This window comes from Falco peregrinus, chromosome 8 (assembly GCF_023634155.1).
Source record: "Falco peregrinus isolate bFalPer1 chromosome 8, bFalPer1.pri, whole genome shotgun sequence".
In the NCBI taxonomy this organism is placed as follows: domain Eukaryota; kingdom Metazoa; phylum Chordata; class Aves; order Falconiformes; family Falconidae; genus Falco; species Falco peregrinus.
In genome coordinates, this window is record NC_073728.1 from 19,742,887 (window position 1) to 19,761,619 (window position 18,733).

At 35.9% G+C, this 18,733-nt stretch overlaps 1 protein-coding gene across 6 annotated transcripts in view; it reads left to right on the plus strand.

The window, feature by feature from the left end:
* ATF2 (activating transcription factor 2) overlaps positions 1-16,276 on the plus strand; it is a 52,131-nt gene extending 35,855 nt beyond the window's left edge. For 4 of the 6 annotated variants that reach the window (XM_055812856.1, XM_055812858.1, XM_055812859.1 and 1 more), the window contains 3 exons: positions 761-967; positions 6,809-6,914; positions 13,590-16,276. In XM_055812856.1, the coding sequence (XP_055668831.1) occupies positions 761-967; positions 6,809-6,914; positions 13,590-13,816 (540 nt within the window). In that variant the 3' untranslated portion in view covers positions 13,817-16,276. Of the gene's footprint in view, positions 1-760; positions 968-1,404; positions 1,478-6,808; positions 6,923-13,589 lie in introns of those variants that run through there. The other 2 variants (XR_008748538.1, XM_055812860.1) reach the window with 2 other exon arrangements.
* Positions 16,277-18,733: the final 2,457 nt, after the last annotated feature.

Here is an 18,733-nt window from a genome sequence, read left to right on the forward strand (position 1 = left end):
CCTATCACTTTAAAGGATTTTAAGATCGATTATATCGTTAATCATAATTCATTAAATGTTTGCCTAGGATTTGTATACAGCTGTGAAAGGACTATAATGTATAATTTAAAATATTGAAAGATTTTGATACTGTCATAATATGTGGGTGGGTATAAGGGAAATTGGTATGCAGCGGTGGAGAACACAACAAGTAGGAAATTGCTATCTAGAGATCTAGGGATCAGTGAGTATCAGCACTGACAGAATTTGTCAAACAGCTTCTATATATTGGGTGTAAAAAATTGTGTAGTATTTCAGCTGTGACTGGGTTTGCAGGAAGTGTATTTGGAAAGGGTCAAAAACAGAAAATTGAAAAGCTACTTTGGGTGGAAAAGTGTTTTCAAGTTTAACTTTTGTGAATACTTGTGTCAACAGAATAAGTAGAAGAATGTCTGAGAGTCCATCTAAAGAAGTCTTGCTTCCAGGCTTTATTCAGTTGCCAAATTTAAATGTAAATACAAATTTAACTCTGTAAAGTGAGTGGCTTCTTTTAGTGCAATTTTAAACCAAAGCTAGAGGCATGATTAAATTGTTACATGTTAATGTAACATGGTAAGTGTGTAAATATAGTAAAGTTTTAAAAACGTATCTGTAATAGCTGTAGAGTTAAATGACGTAGCTTTCCACAAAAGATGTGACATGTATTTACACTGGTGCTGTAGGTTAAGTCATGAATAGTATTACACTGGTAACTTCTTTAATACTTTTTTACTGTTCTCAGGCATCACCAGCTCAGCCTACTCCACAAACACCAAATACAGGTGGTCGGCGAAGAAGAGCTGCCAATGAAGACCCTGATGAGAAAAGAAGAAAGTTTCTGGAGCGAAACAGAGCTGCTGCTTCCAGATGCCGACAGAAACGGAAAGTCTGGGTGCAGTCACTGGAGAAGAAGGCTGAGGACCTGAGCTCGCTAAATGGCCAGTTACAGGTATACTTTTTATTTCAAGTAAAAATGAGTAAGTTTTTCCATTCTTAGACAGTGATCCTGGAGCAATGGAACTTAAACTCTGCATGAAATCTGAAATATAAATGGTTTTGTAACAGGTGGTTCAGGTCAGAATTGAGAATTCAGCACTAACTGCATATAGCAGTAAAATAAGAATATGAGAGAATACTCAGGATTTCAAGATGTGTAAGCTTTAGGATCATACCCTATTGTCCTTTGTTCCATTTTAAATAACTTTTAGACTGTGATACTGAACAAGGATGACAAGATGTGCTGGAGTAAAGGCTTATTAGTAAAGTAATAGCCTTACCTTAAAAACATTTTGCTCTTAATAATTTGTATCACAGCCTGAGTTATTTAAATAAGGTTTGGTTTGATTTTCTTTGGTTCTTTTTAACTTCACTTTTTTTCCTTTAAAGTGAATGTAGTGCTCGTGAAAGGTGCCAGATTGACATCACTGGAAACTGAAGGCCTCTTTTGTCCACAGAACAGGTACAGCACAGGCAGTGACAGTGCAAATTTCACCACGCTGCCCTCCCAGTGTGCATAAATCCCATAGTGAGGGAAGTATACTGTAAGAGGGTAATCTAGTGGATGGTGCAAGTTGGTTTTCCACCTCATCTGAGGTTGTCAATCTTGCAGAGTTGTCATGTGGACACACTTTTCCCCTGTAAAAGAATCTGTGACCCTTTTGTTTAAACTACTATTAAATGTTAAAGCGTACTTTCTTAATGTTTTCCAGCAGCATATGAGAATTGGCACAAAGTACTGTTTCAAAATAAAAAGTCTAAAAGCTTTGTTTTGAAAATTACAGAAAGGAAAAATGATGCAGTTTCCTAAATGAAGCATTCATTTAGAAAATGCAATGGAAAGTATTTTGATATGTTGAAGTTTCACTTCTTGTTCTTTCATCAGAGGTGTTCACTGAGTCAAATTCACAGATCTTATCCTTCCTATTTAAAACTCCTCTTTCATGCTGTTTGATAAAGAAAATGTCCCAGTTTGACCAGCAGGAAAGTAGGACATGTTGAGATTACTTTTTGTCATGTAATCGAAATTACAGTGCATATAAGTTGTCTTCATATGTTTAAAAATACTCAGCATCCCAGGCAGTAAAATATAAGAAATTCCCACCTAAGCGCACAATGCGAAATAGTTTCCTGTCTTCTAAGAGTCATGACACTGTGCAGTAGCATTAGTTAAATTTCTTGCAAATATATAGTCTTCTCATACCTGTTCACAGTCTTTAGATGCCTGCCTTTAATGCAGTCACAGTCCTCACTGTAAATCCATTAATTACAAAATGGTATGTAGCACTATAGCTTAAGTAATCTAATAAACAAGTGAAGGTAGATCTACAGGGAGAAGAACAACCAAAAAAATTGGCTGTATTTCAGCTTTTTTAGTTGAAGTAAATTTTGGTATTATGTGAGCTGCCTTTAACTTATACATAGTTTTTGGTTCTAAACATTAGTATGTAAGTACCATAACCAAAAGATTTCCAGATTTCTAAGAGTTAACTCAGTAATAGTGAATTCAAGAAAAATTTTCTTAGGGGCTGCCAAAAGCAAAACCGTTAACTGTGAAGAACAGAATGACTTGTAAAGAAAATTGAATGTCAGAGAAATAATTAAACTGTACTTTATGTGAAAACATTAATCAATCCTGTATTTCCATAATAATTCTTCACTTGACAGGCTAACACAGCTGATCAGCATAGTGGGCAGTAATGACCCATGATTACTTATTTTATATTTAATAGTAAATTTAATAAGATTGGAGTTTTGCCTTAGTACAGTTTTATAGACTGAGTGTTCGGGTTTAGTAGTTCATATTTTGTTTTAATATCTAAATGACCTGCTCAGCTGAATTTACCAAGATGTCACATTTCCAAAAGCAGGTTAATACCAAAACGTCTACATTGGATTGCTTCATGTAATAATTCTGACTTCTTTCAACATCGTTAGTAGCTTTCTTGTAATGTTTATGTCAAAGCTTCTAGTGTCAATGTCATGGGGTTTAAGACTCGAAGCTCTCTGACAATACATACAGATTTTAAAGAGGTTTAGTTGGTTGATACATGTATTTTGTTCTGTAGTTTTCAGCTTTCTGTAGATTAAGTTCTTCCTACTTTTTTCTTTTAAATGTTTGAATGTAATTTCCCTTTTAAGCAATACTTCTCAAATTTTTGCTTAAGGGAGAATTGCCATCTGTTACATCATGCCAGTAACATATTTAGGTTAGTTTGGCTGTCTTTATTGTAGGCTCTGCTATGTAAGTTTTTTTTCATGCTTCCAACCTTTTAAAGTTTATTTACGGTTTTGGTTTTGTGGACTGTGTTTTCTACTAATGTGTTGACTTGTTTATTGATCTTAAATTTTATATACCACGTTGTGTTGCCTCTGTGCCTTGCACAGTCCTGCAGGGTACAGTGTGCTATATAGCGTGTTAAGGAAGTATTGACAGTGTGTCCCCACTGGCGGCTCCGTCATATTGCAGGATCAGATGCCAGAGTTCATTATAGGGTAGGTATGTGGTCCCTGTTGCTTTAATAACCTTAGAGGGCAAAGTATTAGTAGAAGAGCCTGCCTTCCTCACAAGGTCATTTTAGGTTTTAAAGGATCAGCCATTAAGTGGTAGTTTGTACAAATGCTGCGGAAGCTAAATTACGAAAGAAACGCCCATAAGTAAAGGTCCTTTCCCATATAGGGGTATCTTGTTGAAGTTATCCAAAAAGAAATGGGAAGAGCAGTGTTTAACTCAGCCACAGACAATTTCCTATCCCCATAAGTCACATCTACCTGTCTCTGATGATAGTTTTGGTAAATATACCTCAAAAATACTGTCCCACACCTTGCTGAGTAGGGGTTAGTCTGGTCCACTATTACATACCCATTTTGGATCCAGGGAGAAATAGGCAGGTGCAGAATACACTGTATGCTGCGTAGTATGCCTTCGTAAGAACACAGAAGGGAAAGTATCTTTTGAAGAATGGAGTGCAAGTAAAAATAGATACACCTTTCTCCAGAAACCTGCTTTCTAATGTTAGCGTGTTCTGAAATGTGGGAACATAAAAATTCTTCTAGACAGCATGTGAGGTGTATTTCATGCTTATTTAATGAAATGTTGATGCCTACACTTGACTTGAGATCGCATTAATGAGGAGGACCTTTCCAGTGGGAAAACATGAAATTATTTTTTTTTATGCCAACTGTTGAAGTGTTTACTCCACGTGTTTCTTGTTAATCTGTTTTCAGCATGTTAACCACATGTTAAATGACTGCCCACACGTTAACATGTCTTGAACGAGATGGAAAGACTTGCTATTGTCATATACATAAGAAACTACAATGTATATAGGAGCTGGTTCTAACAACCCCCCTTTATTACCAGTTAGAAGTGGTTCTTACTGGTGATAAGTAAATGATAACCATGGATTGCTTTTCCATGACTTTCCACTTACCATGTGTCTAGGAGACATACTCTGTTCTACTTTGGGGAATGATTTGTGCATTGCATGTAGCACTGTTGGCACACAGTGTTCATGCCATTAACAACGGTAGTTATGTGTTCAGTGAGAATACCTCAACTGTTTTTTTTTAGTATAGGAATGCTGTTCCATTTGTTTTTCAAATCCGCTTTAATGTAAGATAATACATTTCCTTTTTCTATTTCTATTAGCACAATTCTTACTATTTATAATACAGCTGATATTAATCTATAAACTTCCTTTTCAAATATTTTCCATAAACGTTAGTTTTACTTACACTGATAAACAGTGACTTCATACTTATATGTGCTGTTTGAGTATAAAATTCTTCCTTAAAATGTGAGAGATGACGGTAGAGAATCTCTGAAAACCTTTTCCTGATCCGATCACTTATTTTGTCAACGTTCCTTTAAACTACCAGAAGTATGTTTCATATTCTTGGACATTGCTGCTTCTGTAGATTATCAAGAAGTCTCAGAACTGCATCAGCGCTTCAGCGTTTTTTTTTCCCCAGCTATGTCAGTTCTGTGCAGCTGCCTGCTTGGCATCCGGATTTGTGGCTCCTCTGTAAATAACATGGTGAACTAAGAGCAGGCTGAGAGCTGGAGGCAGAAGTAGTGTGCTTTTGTAACAGCCCAAGATTTCAGGACATGTAATGCCAGCTGGTAGAGAATTTGTGGGGATTTTGGTTGGGGTTTTTTTGTTGCAACCTTTTTTGTTTGCAGCTACATTTTTCTTTCATTAGAAACGGCTGTGAAGTCAGAACTTTGGCTGTCTTTCAGCTCTTGCCTTTGTTTTTCTAAAAGAGACATTTGACACAATAAAATAACTGAATAGAAAAGTAGTCCTTAATAGTTTAAGAGGATTTTGCAAGTATAAAGGCTTAATTTTTTTTGTTTTCTAAATGGAGAGGACATAAAGATGAGCTTTTCTTTTAAAAATCTGATATTTTATTTATGGTGTTTATAAACTGCGTTACCTAGGGTAATGAAACCTAATAAATTCTGTTCTTAAAAAATTGTTTTCTTTACTTTGGAATCCTTTTAGTTATAAGTAATCTCGTCTCTGACTGTATTGCCTCATTTCTAGCTTGCAAGTACATAGCTTGACTTTCTCGTGGTTTTTTTTTTCCCAAATAATTTTAGTTGCAATCCAATTTTCCTGTGTTTGTTTTTTCTTTAACTTGCTCCCGAATGCCTAAAAATATGCATTTACCAAACAGTTGTGTCATGTGTGTGGTATATTATGCTAATGTGCAAAGGTTCTTATAGTTTAAGTAACTTCAAGTATCAATGGAAAGGATTTATATTTAAAATAAAATAACCCATGAAAAACACATCTTGTGACAAGATATGGGGGTCACAAAGCATTACAGAGGACTTGATTCTGTAGATATATAAACATTTTTCTACTGTTTAAAGTGAAAATGGGTCTATCAAAATGCCATACCATTCTTAATTTGGATTGTCACATATAATGTGATTATGTAGTGCTTCTCATCTACAGATATCAAACTGCTTCACAGGGAAGGTAAGTATCGCTGTCCTCCATTTTACAAATGGGGAAACTGAAGCACAAAGAAGTAAAATGACCTTGCTCAAGGTCACCCAATAGTGGAAAAGCACAGCCTGGAAATTAACCTAGTCACTAGATTCTGCGGGTGCTGTCTCCTAGATTACACTCTGCTTTAGTGACATAAGCTGACATTTCAGGATCTTGTCGTTATTATCAATGATTCCTTCATACAACACGTTTATGTATGGTTGCCAAGGAGAAAATTAATATGGAAATCAACAAACACTTACTAAATTATTTTCTAGTACATGAGATTTTCAAAGTATAAGTACAAGTACAAATATAGTCACCAAAAATCATTCTGCATTGACTTGGGAGGGGGTTGCTTGTTTTTTGGTGTTTGGTTTTTTTTAATGTTGGCTGTGACATCTGTTAAAATGTGGGTAGGTAAATGTAGGTTTTCTTTGATCAGAATTAATCACAAAACCTTGCAGAAGAGTCATACAGGAGCTGGATCGTGAGTATGAGACTATACGTAGACTTTGCATCTGCAAACAGGAAAACATATGTTGTATTTTCAAAAAAAACATTTCTTAGTTGAAGAGAATCATAAAATAAAGCGAGGCAGGTTTCAGCTAATATTTATGTACGGTGAGGTTAAAGTAATGTATACATTTTTGCATTATATACCAAATGGAAACTTCTTGTATTTTATCTAACCCTAAATGAACAACTGAAAATCCTATAAAACTTAATACTTACCTTCAAAACGTGTGTAGTTTGAGCCTGGTAAAGTATATAACTTTCTTCTCCTTTAGAATGAAGTCACCCTGCTGAGAAATGAAGTGGCACAGCTGAAACAGCTTCTTCTGGCTCATAAAGATTGCCCTGTAACCGCCATGCAGAAGAAATCTGGCTATCATAGTGAGTAATGTTCCATTACCTATAGCCTTAGGCTGCATCGGTGAAATACTGCCAGAGTGAACTGAATGAACATTAAAATTGAGTAGTGCAGTTCTAATATTACATTAAAGATTTTAATAAAAAAAAAAAAAACTCGGAAGGTTATTGGAAGGCAGGAATGAATATGTAATATTTAGAAATATATTTTTACGTCCTTTCAGTTGGAGTGTTGCATAACATTGAAGGTTCTATGTTGGTTTAATAAATGCATATGATAATTAGCATTTAAAGACTTATCAGTTACTACACCTGCTTTGGAAAATATAATTAAAGTATTAGGAGCATATGATAAACCATTTTTTATACTTTTAGCTTGGCCTAGTACAGTGAAAGGTCCTTGTGGGTTTTTTTTCTTCCTCATAATGAGTTTCAGTAGAGGTAATATAACAGCTGTCCTCATTTACCATAACATCCAGGATCAGTCAAGCCGTTAAAATAATCAGATGCAGGTTCACAGCTCCTACTGTACGTCTTCTAGATTGTTTTGGTTTCCACATTAAGCAACTACTTTTCTGTAAAGAGGGTATTTTAATTCAGTTCTAATACTGAAGAAAATACTGAGAGTTTCAGTAGAATTTTTTTCTAGTACATATTTTTACTTACAGTTGCTTATTTGATCTTTCATCCTTCCAGCATTTTAAAGGTTAATTATGCTTTCCTGACTTGTAACTTCCTTTTTGGATATGATACACAGTGCCAGAACCAGCTGCTGCTGCTGCTGTAGAATAAATGGCCAATTTTGTCCATTGTACACAAATTTGTTACAAATAACTGAGCTGGGAATGCATTAGGCAACATTCATAATATATAACCCACAGCTTTCGTTTTTATGATTTAGTGATATTTCAGGATATTTGTAAATGTGAAGATTGTTTCTGCCATATGTAGCCACTTCATTTTAATTTGCCAGTGTCAGTAATTCAGGAGAATAAAGGAACATTTTGTATTGCATGCAAACAGATCCTCAGGTGCTTGCGATAAAACTTAATGGCCACCATCTTTACTTGTAGTCATTGTAAGCAATTTCATCAGAATGGGCAATATTTTTTAATTTAAAAGATTCAGGAGATTTAGCAACTCTCTATTGCCATATATATTTAGAATACTGATTTTGTCAGTTTTGAGCTTATAAATCTTGGTCCTTTGATCTCCAGTCATTTTGACAAGACGGAAAATAGCATCTTGGAGTAAATTGGAACAGTATAGAAATATGTTTGGGATTTATATTAACAATGATTGCTGCAGGGATGAGGCCATTATGGCTCCCATCTGACAGAACAACATAATTTCATACGGAAGCTACTAGGGGATAACATTATGCACGCAAGGTTTTTCAAAAAAAAAACAACAAAAAACTGTAGGTTTCTTGAATTTTGATGTTTTGAGGATGCGTGTTCCTGCATTGGTATGAAAAATATTTAAACATGTTTTAAACAGGCAAACTAATTATATGCTAAGAATTTCTTCTTTGAAGAATTAACAAATGATCTGTTTAGTAATGCTTATTTTCTGCCCTCAGACAAGGACTATAATGTGTTCTTAAATTACTACGCAAAATAAATGAGAACTAAAATACTAATCAGTGGAGAAAGCCTACATTTTAGAAAAAAAATAAGAATAAGCAAGGAGACTGGAAGCATAGCTCACATAGTTTTTTGAAAAGTCTCTTCAAAGTAAAACTTAAAATGAGTGATGGCTGTAATGCCATCCCTCTGAAAGGGTTTTGTCACATTAGCTCCATGTGAACATTGTTAGGAAGGCATGTTGACTAAGTGACATACCCACAGTACAATTTATGAGAGGAAAAAATGGTTTCAGTTAATATGTTCATGAAAATGGTGTTCATAGAAAGTATTTTTAAATAAACATATTATGTTCATCAAGTAATCTAAGTTGAATTGCTTCAAAAACGTATCGAGTGGTTTAACAGTCTGTCTCTGTGGAAGAAATTGAAGACACCAGCTTACAGAGCTCCTGCAGTGCTGAATATTGTGCACTGCTGAGACAGTGCTAGTTTAGACCATGCAGACTGTGTTTTAACAGCTACGTCCACAGTTTAATGGGGTTTCATGTATTATGCACTTAAATAGGCACAAATAATCTATTTCTTTTCAGGGTTTTTTTGGCACTTACTTTCACGTATCTTTCCCAGGCACATTTCTTAGCTCGGGCCAAATGAAAAGCATGACAGATAACCCTTTCTTCTTCTAAGACTGTTCTTGGGATCATATTTTCCTTACTTAAAAAGTCTCATGCCTGCTTCAAAAGAGGGTGTCGTCAGGACACGGAGAAAGCAGAAATATGGTTATTGTGCTTTGAGGAAGGACGGATGAATTTTTGTTGCAATGTTTGAGTTTTCAGACAGCTTAAACTTTTTTTATTTCCCAAGAAAGGATGCTATTGGTTCTGAATGTGTCTTTAAACATTAGGTGGGGTGGGGAAGTACTGTGTATGAGAGAAATCCAAGTGCTGTTCATTTAGTTTTCATTTTAGCTCTTTCTATCAAATTATTTCTAAAAGTCTTCTGCGATACTCCTATATTTTCTCAGGCTTTTTCTGGACTTGGAGCAGGAAAAAGGTGAAAACTTAAGAGATGAAAATGTGTTGAGTGATTAAAAAAAATAAAAATTGAAAAGTGTGTTTTAGGTATTTTTTCATATTTTTCAAAAGGACATCATAATATTCAGGAACATCTGTACAAAACTGAATAGAAATAGAGTCTGCCGTCTAGGTGGTGTTAAATGGTGGGTTTTGTGTTCTTTCTCTAGTTAGCCACTTTCTACCACTTATTTAAATCTAACCAGTTTCAGACCTCGAATCATTTGAACCACTCAAACCACTGTGTTCCTACAGCCTGTTCAGGACAGGTGACAGTCCTTCAGCAACTGCAGGGGAGCTTCACAAAGGCCAGCTCACTGGAAAGGAGGAGCATTTCTAGACTTGAGTCCTTCTGTAGCCCATGAACGAATGGCCTGATGATAATTACCATGAGGCTTCCTTTCTAGTGATTACCGGGACTAAAAGGAGTTCTGGATCACCTGTCACCAATCTTGCATACTTGTTCCCATTTTGGGTTTGCTGGGTTTTTTTCTTCTGAAGACCGAAATCACTCTGTTTCCTAACCTTGCTGAAAGCTATTGGTAAGCAATGCTAAGCAGCAAGTAGCAGCAATGTTTCACTATTCTAAAAGAATACTTTTTAGTGCATCCTCAAAAGCCTCCTCTGTGCTTTGCTCGGTATTTTTCAAATCTTTTCTATAGCTCAGTCTAGCCCATGTTGCATTTCATTACCAAAATGGCTCACTCCTCCTCATGATGCAGCCTGTCTAGAAACTATGTAGCCTACAGGAAAATTCATGTGATTTTGGTCTGTAAATTTTCAGCCTTCTAATGTAACAGCACGTGTTACTTTTGTAGACTCATTTCTAATTCGGACTGCATTTTCCTTGGTTTGAGGCAAAGCTGAGGGAGCCATTAAAAAGCTAAAATGCCTAGGCTTTTTTCTACATTTTTAGCTACACTATGATTCTGGTATGTATCAGCTGCACTATTGAAACCACAGGCCTGTGCCTGGCAATTCTCTGGTCAACTAAGAAAAAAATCTGTTGGAATTTAAACATTGCTTTCCTGTGTTCTTCTAAAAGCCTTTGTACTCTGTTCCCACTCTTCAGGCTTATAAGTATCTTCTGTATTCATTGAGTAGACTTTCTTGTTTGGTTTTAATTCTTCAAATGGAGTTCTGTGTTCAGGTTTTGGTCACTATTCCTGTAAAGTCAGGGCTACATAAGGAAGGATATTGAAGGAAATCTACATAGCTACTCTTTAAGGTGGCACCTTATTTCTAAATACTACTTCGTAGTTACTGCAAGGATTTACTCTTCCAGCCAAATTTGTTACTATAAACTAGTGTTAAGTCTGTATCTTATACAAACACTTTTCTGCTGTAAGCTGCCCCACTGGCGCCCCTGGCGTCTGGAAATACCTGAATGCTTTTGTCTCTTCGGCACAGTATGTTTATCTGCTCAGTGATACAAAAACTTCTAATTTACATTGGTGATCGTAAGTATTCTCATAACTGTTGCTTCCATTGCATATGTGGTCTTCCTGAGCCCATCACATTCAGAAAATCAAGCCTTTCTCACGTTCTTTACCACTGTGATACTATTACAGACATTTCTTTTGAGCAGTGTTATCAACATTAAGTTAAGGGATAGAGAACAATGAAAGACCTTCCTTCTCTGGCTGAAAGATAATGATCTACCTTACTTCCTCTATTACCTCTGCTTATCTTGTAGCATTCGAAATGCTCTCTTATCTTGTAGCATTCAAAACTAACCCTTTTTCTTGAGAATAAGGAGGATTTGGCCAACAGGAAATCAGGGACCAGCAAAAGAAGCAAAACAGGAAGGCTGAGATTCATAGGAGAGTAACAGCATCTCTGAAGAGAAGGAGCAGGTGCTACAGCGGGGAGACTATTTGATACGTGTTGTCCCACTTGCTGCCATTTCATTCTGTCTGAGGGGAAGAATATGTACACTCATAATTAGTAGCGCCGTATTTTTCAGGAAGTAGCACTAGAGTTTCTGTTTTTGACAAAGTTTGCATGTGTTCCTTCTTACTTGTTTTTATATGAGATCTTGTAGGTCTTGATAGAGCTGTAGCAAAGATGAAATCCTGTTGAATAGTATTAACTGAATTGGCACTTATCTGTGTTCTTTCTGTTCTTGAATGGGCAAATCCTATTAAGGATCACAAATGTCTTTCCAGAAGTATTTTCATTTTCTTCTCCTTGCTGTATACAGTTACTGCGTAACCTTAGGATATGTGGTAATTGTCAGCAGACCTTGCTTAACATCACCTGTCTATGTCTTCTTTAGTGCTTGAAAGATCTGTTTTTGAAAAAAATGCAGTATCTGTAAAATAGTTGACCTCGTGGATAAGAACATCATGATACTTTCAAACAATTATGTCCATCTCTTGTAGTACAGGTATAAGAGAAATTGCTGCCTAGTTCATGTGGGCAGTATTTCTTAGAAAGAAATGCAGCAGTTCTGCTTGTTTGTCCATCCTTTTTGACCTTACCGTTCTTTTCCAGAAGTGGTCAATAACAGAACTGTTGGTTTTAGGCTTTTAAGAGGAGTGTGTTATTAGTATGCATGGGGCTGCTCAAAGATCTTGGTACTGGGGTCTTGACTTGCTAATTTACTGAATTTTCTTACCCCGTAGCTCGTATGTCTTATAAACCTCAGTACTTCATAAACTTCATTTTGTCATTGTTTGTTCATGCTTAGTGTTCCTTTTAGTTGCTACTGTTGGCCTGGTTTTCTATGGAAACAAGGCTACGTTACCAGTGGTGTTCATCTTTTGGTGTTGGTGTCATCCTTTCCCATCCCTTCTCCTCCCTCACCTGGGTAACTTTAGAATTTGTAGGCTGATCTCAAGCAAATTTGAAAGGGATTGCGAGGACGAGTCTAGAGGAAATCAAGCTTTCTTCCATTGCTGTAGTTCATGCTGCTTCTGGCTGTTTGTGTGTGTCTTTCTATACTGTTATGTTACACAATAGCCAGTAGTGTTTTAAAAGGGACTTCCAGTATCCTGCCTGTATACTGGGTTTAAGTCAGGGTATAAAACTAGTGTGAAAAATGCTTGAAAACACTAAGTAGCACAAAGTGATACAAAACAATTAAAGTTGATTTCCTAGCTTTAGTGTTGAGTGAAAAACAGTAGGCTTATTTTCTTTTCTTAGTTTTTTTTTTAGTCTTTTAACTCAGCTTTTAGCTTGACAGTGTTTGCATAATGCTTTGGCTAACTTTTGCAACTCTGGAAAAAAAGGATTATTTTAGCATCACTAGGATGTCTGTGCAAAAAGACATTTTAAATCATGCTTATTTTGTAAATTCTAGTTTTGCGCAATGAGAATTATTTTCTAATCTGTTTGCGCTGTCATGAGAAAAAATGATGCAATTGTGTGGCTAATTTGCCTCAGATTTGTGGAGAACACCTGAAGTATTCTTGAAGATATTTTTTAAATCAGATTTAATAATTTTAAACCTTACTGAGAGGCATTTGTATACTAAAGAAGTTACTGAACTTCACTCTGTTAAAAGAGTTTGGGTTGAAAACTTCTGGAAGTATTGCCCAATTAATATAGTGGTGTTCAGAATATTTTTTCAGATCATATTCATGATCACAAATATTAATTACTGAATGCAGAATTATTTTCATTTGATTACTAAGCAATCACAGTAAATGGCGTATGTTAAAAATCTGAAGCCAAGTCATATAGCACCAATAGATCTGGTAGCATTTTTAATTTATAAATATTGCTTATTGACAGAAGCATTCATCATTAGAGTTATGCGTGGTGCCCACCATCTGTTTTACTAGGCAGGATATGGGACAATTTTAATGACAACTTTGAAGATCTGAAAATGTTCATTTCCTGCGTATTCCATACTGCCATCCGTATTTTTCACTTACCAAGTAGTATTTTCTTCTAAAAATGAAAATAAGATTGTTTTGCAATTTGTGCGGCATTACACCATGATTTCTAATTATTTACGGGATGATTGCTGTTACCTGGGACGTGGTGATGTGCATGCCAAGGAAGAAAATAAATGAAATTTTTTTTCTTCAGCTGCAGATAAAGATGACAGTTCAGAAGACATATCAGTGCCAAGCAGTCCACACACGGAAGCTATTCAGCACAGTTCTGTCAGCACGTCCAACGGTGTAAGCTCAACTTCCAAGGCAGAAGCGGTGGCCACCTCCGTTCTCACCCAGATGGCGGACCAGAGCACAGAGCCGGTGCTTTCCCAGATCGTCGTGGCACCTCCCTCCCAGTCACAGCCTTCAGGAAGTTGATTAAAAACTTGCATTGCATCAGTTTCTCTAGATATACATTTGTGACTTTAAAGGGAAATCAACAAAAGACCAGTCTCCATCTAGGAGAAATTGTAGCTTAAAATCACTCATTTTTAAAAATCCAACTTAAATTTGGCTTTAACGATTGGCAGGTGAAGATGAGACAGAACACCAGTTCTAGTCTCTTTGCAAAAGACTTTTTTTTTTTTTAAAGTATTAGTTACATTAGTTATTTTTTGTGCTTAATGTGTAAAGTGTGTGTACAGTACAATGTGGTTTATTTCATTTTTAATTTGGTATTATTTCAGCAAACATTGGGGTGAATTACTAAAGGTCATCCCCAAGACTGTGATAGTAATATTATGTGACATTTTTATACCAAAGTTCTGCATAGTCCCTATTGACTTTGTAATGTTAGCAAGGTCATAAAGCACTAGGCAAGAGAAAGACAGTAACAGTAAATTTGCTTTTAGTCTTTTTGCCTTTTTGTTGTTTTGCACATTATGAGAGGAAGAACATTGGGAGAAAAACGTTTGGGTTGTTGTTATGTATAACATTTTGGTTGGCTTTTTAACTGTTGGGGTTTTTAATTTGTTTAATAGGGCCAGTACAGTATATGAGATACAGTACTCTTATGCACATACCTATCGTAGGTGAGGATCATTACTAAATAATTTGATTTTTTTTTTTTTTTTTTTTTAGCTGATGTCAGGTGGGTTTTTTTCCCCTCCAACACTTTCATTCTGGGGGGAGGAGAGCTTTATTTCTCCAGTCAGAATAGATATCTATAACTACCCTTTATTGCTAGGCTGAAACCAGTAAGCATATTGTAAAATACAGGGTTATCAAATATGGAATACTTGGTATTCCAAAGTAGGTCGATATTTTGTGGATTTTTGAGTCGCAGACTAAGGAGGTTACTCATGGTTTTGGATGCCAGAAAAGCCTAAAATCCTTCTTCAGACAACTCAAGACTTTTTTTTGTCATTGTCTTGTATTTGCAAGCTAACTTGTACTTAATTCTTGTGTAAGCACTGTCATCTTTTAGTAGCAAAAATTTTGATACCTTTCTTGTGGAAAAAAAAAAAAAAATCAGTATCTACCGTATCTTGGAAACAATGTAATTATAATGTGGTGTGTGTGGTGTGTGCGTGAGAATGGTTCAGTAGTTAATGCCAGCAGTCTTTTGCTTGAATGTTTAAAGATGCCTTCAATGTGATGCTGGCTGATAGGTGATTGCAGTTTTAAAATGTTATTTACTGTGCGAACTTGGATAACTAACATTCCATGATGTAGTTTGTTTCTGATGAGATGATTGTAGGTACACTTTTTCTCATTATCCAATCATCTGTAGGATATTGAGTTTTTTAAATGTGCCATTATCTATTTTGATTCTGTACTCATGTTCAAAATACAGTACAATATTTTACAATAGATTAAGTTGTTTAAAAAAAGTAGATGTGTGCTTTCAGGTCGGAAAACTTTGTATAATAGCAAAAACAGATGCATAGTAGCAACTGGCAGTAAAGCAGGATTCCATTATGTATATAACAAAGATTTAATGCATTTATAATGGGTTGTGTAGTTCATTTGCTCTTCCTTCTCCACACTATACTATGTGTTTTTAGGCGTCAGTGCCATCAAGTTTCTATTTGATTCAGTTTTAAATCAAAAAAATGTAATTGATCCACAGGAAAATCATAATTTCTACAATATATATACAACCATACTATAATGAAAACTGGACAAAGAAGTATCTAAGTCATGTATGTATCATTGCAGGGCTTTAAGCATGAAAATAATAGGGATTCTACATATTTTGTATTTTAAAACTAAGAAAGCTGAGTTGATAACCTCATGTGTTTAAAAGTCTTACTTTCCCAATTTCAAGATAAAAAGCTGTAACAGCTATTGAATGTTTCCAGGGTGGTGAAATACAATGGACCTCTTGTGAGAAGGAAATTAATTGCAAAGGCACAAAATGTGAATTCTGCAAGAAAGCTATACAGTCACTTTTCATTGTGGTTTTGGTGGACTAGATAAGGCCTCATTGATTATACTATAATTTGCCCTCCTAAACACAAAGGCTTTTAAATCATATTTATATAAGTGGAGTTTTTTTATAACAAAACTGTTGCGCTTGTAAAATAAGTCTACATAAGTGTATAGGAGACGTGTAAACAGTTAATGAATTTAACAGTGGGGCTGGAAAAAGAACCATTAAAATCTGTGTTCAGCAAATAGAGAAAAGTTATTAGTCGTACTACCATGGATTCCATTTTGAGACGTATGTCACACTACTTCTGTACTTAGCATTTTGGGTCTTTACATTTGACATGTTTCACAAACTGTACTGTTTCCTTTTATGTGCAGTTTGCATGAGTAAATCATCAAAGAGAATAAAATCTATCTTTAAGTTATGTTCCTATTTTAATGAAATTATAATTGTTCTAAAAGGCAGCACTGTCTTCAGACTTATTTCTTCACCTTGCAACGATCAGCACTTTTCTGGAAGTCATTACTATAATGTCAAAGTAATGTTACGGAAACGAGAACGCATATCTTTCTTTAGAAAATAAGGCAAATTCCATTGCTCTGTAGTTGAGCTCCAGCAGCTTCTGAGGAACAAGCCTTGTATCGTTACTTCCAGGAGCCCACGGTAATCTGCAGATAAAGGAGTTCATAAACATAGCTTGGTGATCCCAGATGCTGCTCAGGCACTTCTGGTTGCCCTGAGTTCCACAGCAAAAGTGCTGTGTGGGCAATCAGAATTTCCAGCTAACTTCCAGGTATGCGTATCTTAATAGGCATGAAGTCGGGAAAGAACCAGCTATAGTCAGGTGGACTGCTCGCAGTTGTGTTGTGAAAGGTTGAGAAAAACTCATGCCTTCGTGCTTGATTTTCGGAATATTAAAAATGGTTTGGGCTTATTTATGAATGTTGGAAGCGTATGTGGAGTGGCACACTCTGTGTTTGTTATCATTTGAAAAGCTTTTGACAGAACCCTGATAGAGAGGCTTTGGAGGAAACAAAGGAGGTAGAGTTGCTGTGTACTTGCATTTATTGCGTGTTGACCAAAGGAAGTTGAAGCAAAACAGCACCCAACTTCGAATCCAAGATGGGAATAATGCCCAAGGCCTCTGGCACTTCATTATGTTCTTTTTCTGACTATGAGTTACACTTGTCGTGCCTAGGAAAAAACCACGAAGGCTGTGTAACATGGCAACGGGGCTGGGGGGGGAACCAACCCACTTTTAATGTTTGTATGTGCTGTAAAAACACTTGGTTTTATACCTAACTATGCAATCCAAGTAAGCTTTTTCCTCTTTAAAATGCTAATGGAGGCTGGGCAAAGAAAGATACTTCACTGATGGAACGAGATGACACAAGTGTTGGATGAGCAGTGATTTCAGCTACCTGAATTACAGAAGTAATTTGCTTAGAGACAGACACAAACATTTTAATTGGTCATCATAAATGATAATGAGGAGAAAACATAGTGAAATTAAGTGCATCCTAATAAAGTAAGGTATGTTAAATTGCACTGAAGGAAATTTCAGCAATGCTTCTTGACATGATTAATATACTCATGACAATGTGTCTAATGAAGGTTGTTTGCATTTATATGCTGCCTGTTGCTTCTCTCAGTAGAGAAATAATTTGAACTGCACTCATTTACATTGCAGAGCAGTGAGTGTAAGACTGGGTTACAGTAGTCTTTATTTTTAACCATCATTATCAGCAGTAACATAGGAATGATTTATTTAACCCCTGTCTTGTGTAACAGTGTGTAAGGGTGGGTCCAGATGGCAGTATCATGAAATAATTGGGATTTTCAAGGTTTTATGTCCTTTAATAGTAAGCTTCCTTTTAATTTTAGGTTGACTTTTATTTTTTTCTTCATGGAATTAAGATCATTACCTTTCTTGTTCTTCACTTTCTTTTTCTTGAAAATATTTTTGTTTGTTTGATCAGCCCCTGAAAGTGCTTAGAGATTAGTGTGGACCTTTTTTCTGCATATAGCTTCCTCCTTGGTTGTGTTAACTCTCTATAGCAAACTTTCAGGAACTTAGTAGTTGGGAAGGGAATTTCTACACAGTGTGTATCTTGGCTTCTTTAGCTAAAATAGATGAGAGAAGCTTATGAAATCTTGACATTTACATCCTCCTAGAGCAAGATACATTGCAAAATGCATATTTAGGTCTGGAAGATTGTCCTGAATCTGCAGTATGGGATTTTTAGTGTTGCAAAATACCTTATTACAGGTACTCTGCACAACTAATGAATGCAGGTTGTATGCTGATGGCTTCATAATTCTGTCAAATGCAACCATCTTCAAAAAAAGTTTCTGACTTCCTAGATGTGGGGTTAGTTATCATCTAATTACATGGCTATCAATAGAATAATGAGACACGTAAACTTGATCCAATTTGTGTAACTGTTTTAAGCCTTGCTCAAAGTCACTATCCCTCTTCGATTACCATTTTTATGATGCCAATGTAGTTTCAAGCACACTTTTCCTATGCATTTCTGGTGAAGAAGTGGGAGGGGAGAAAAGGTTCTTAAATTTTTAAATAAACCACCTGTAACAATTTAATCTGGGAATGAATACTTAATCAGAAGAGTGTTGTGCAATCTTTATGCAAATATATTTATTATTTTTAATCCAGAGGTAAAGAGACTGTAGCTGAAGGCAGGCTGATTGGAAATGGTAACAAGTACAAAAGGTACAAAACTACTTGAAGCAAGGAAAAGGAGTCATGCTTCCAGGAACTTTGCTTTTAATAGCAGAAACAGAATAGAGCAGGGAGCGGGCAGTGTTTGTAACCACTTTGGACAGCAGGGCCTGGTGATACCCCAGCTTACAATTAATGAGCTTAAAGGATAGTGCTCCCTAGCTTAGGGAGGTCTGCCAGT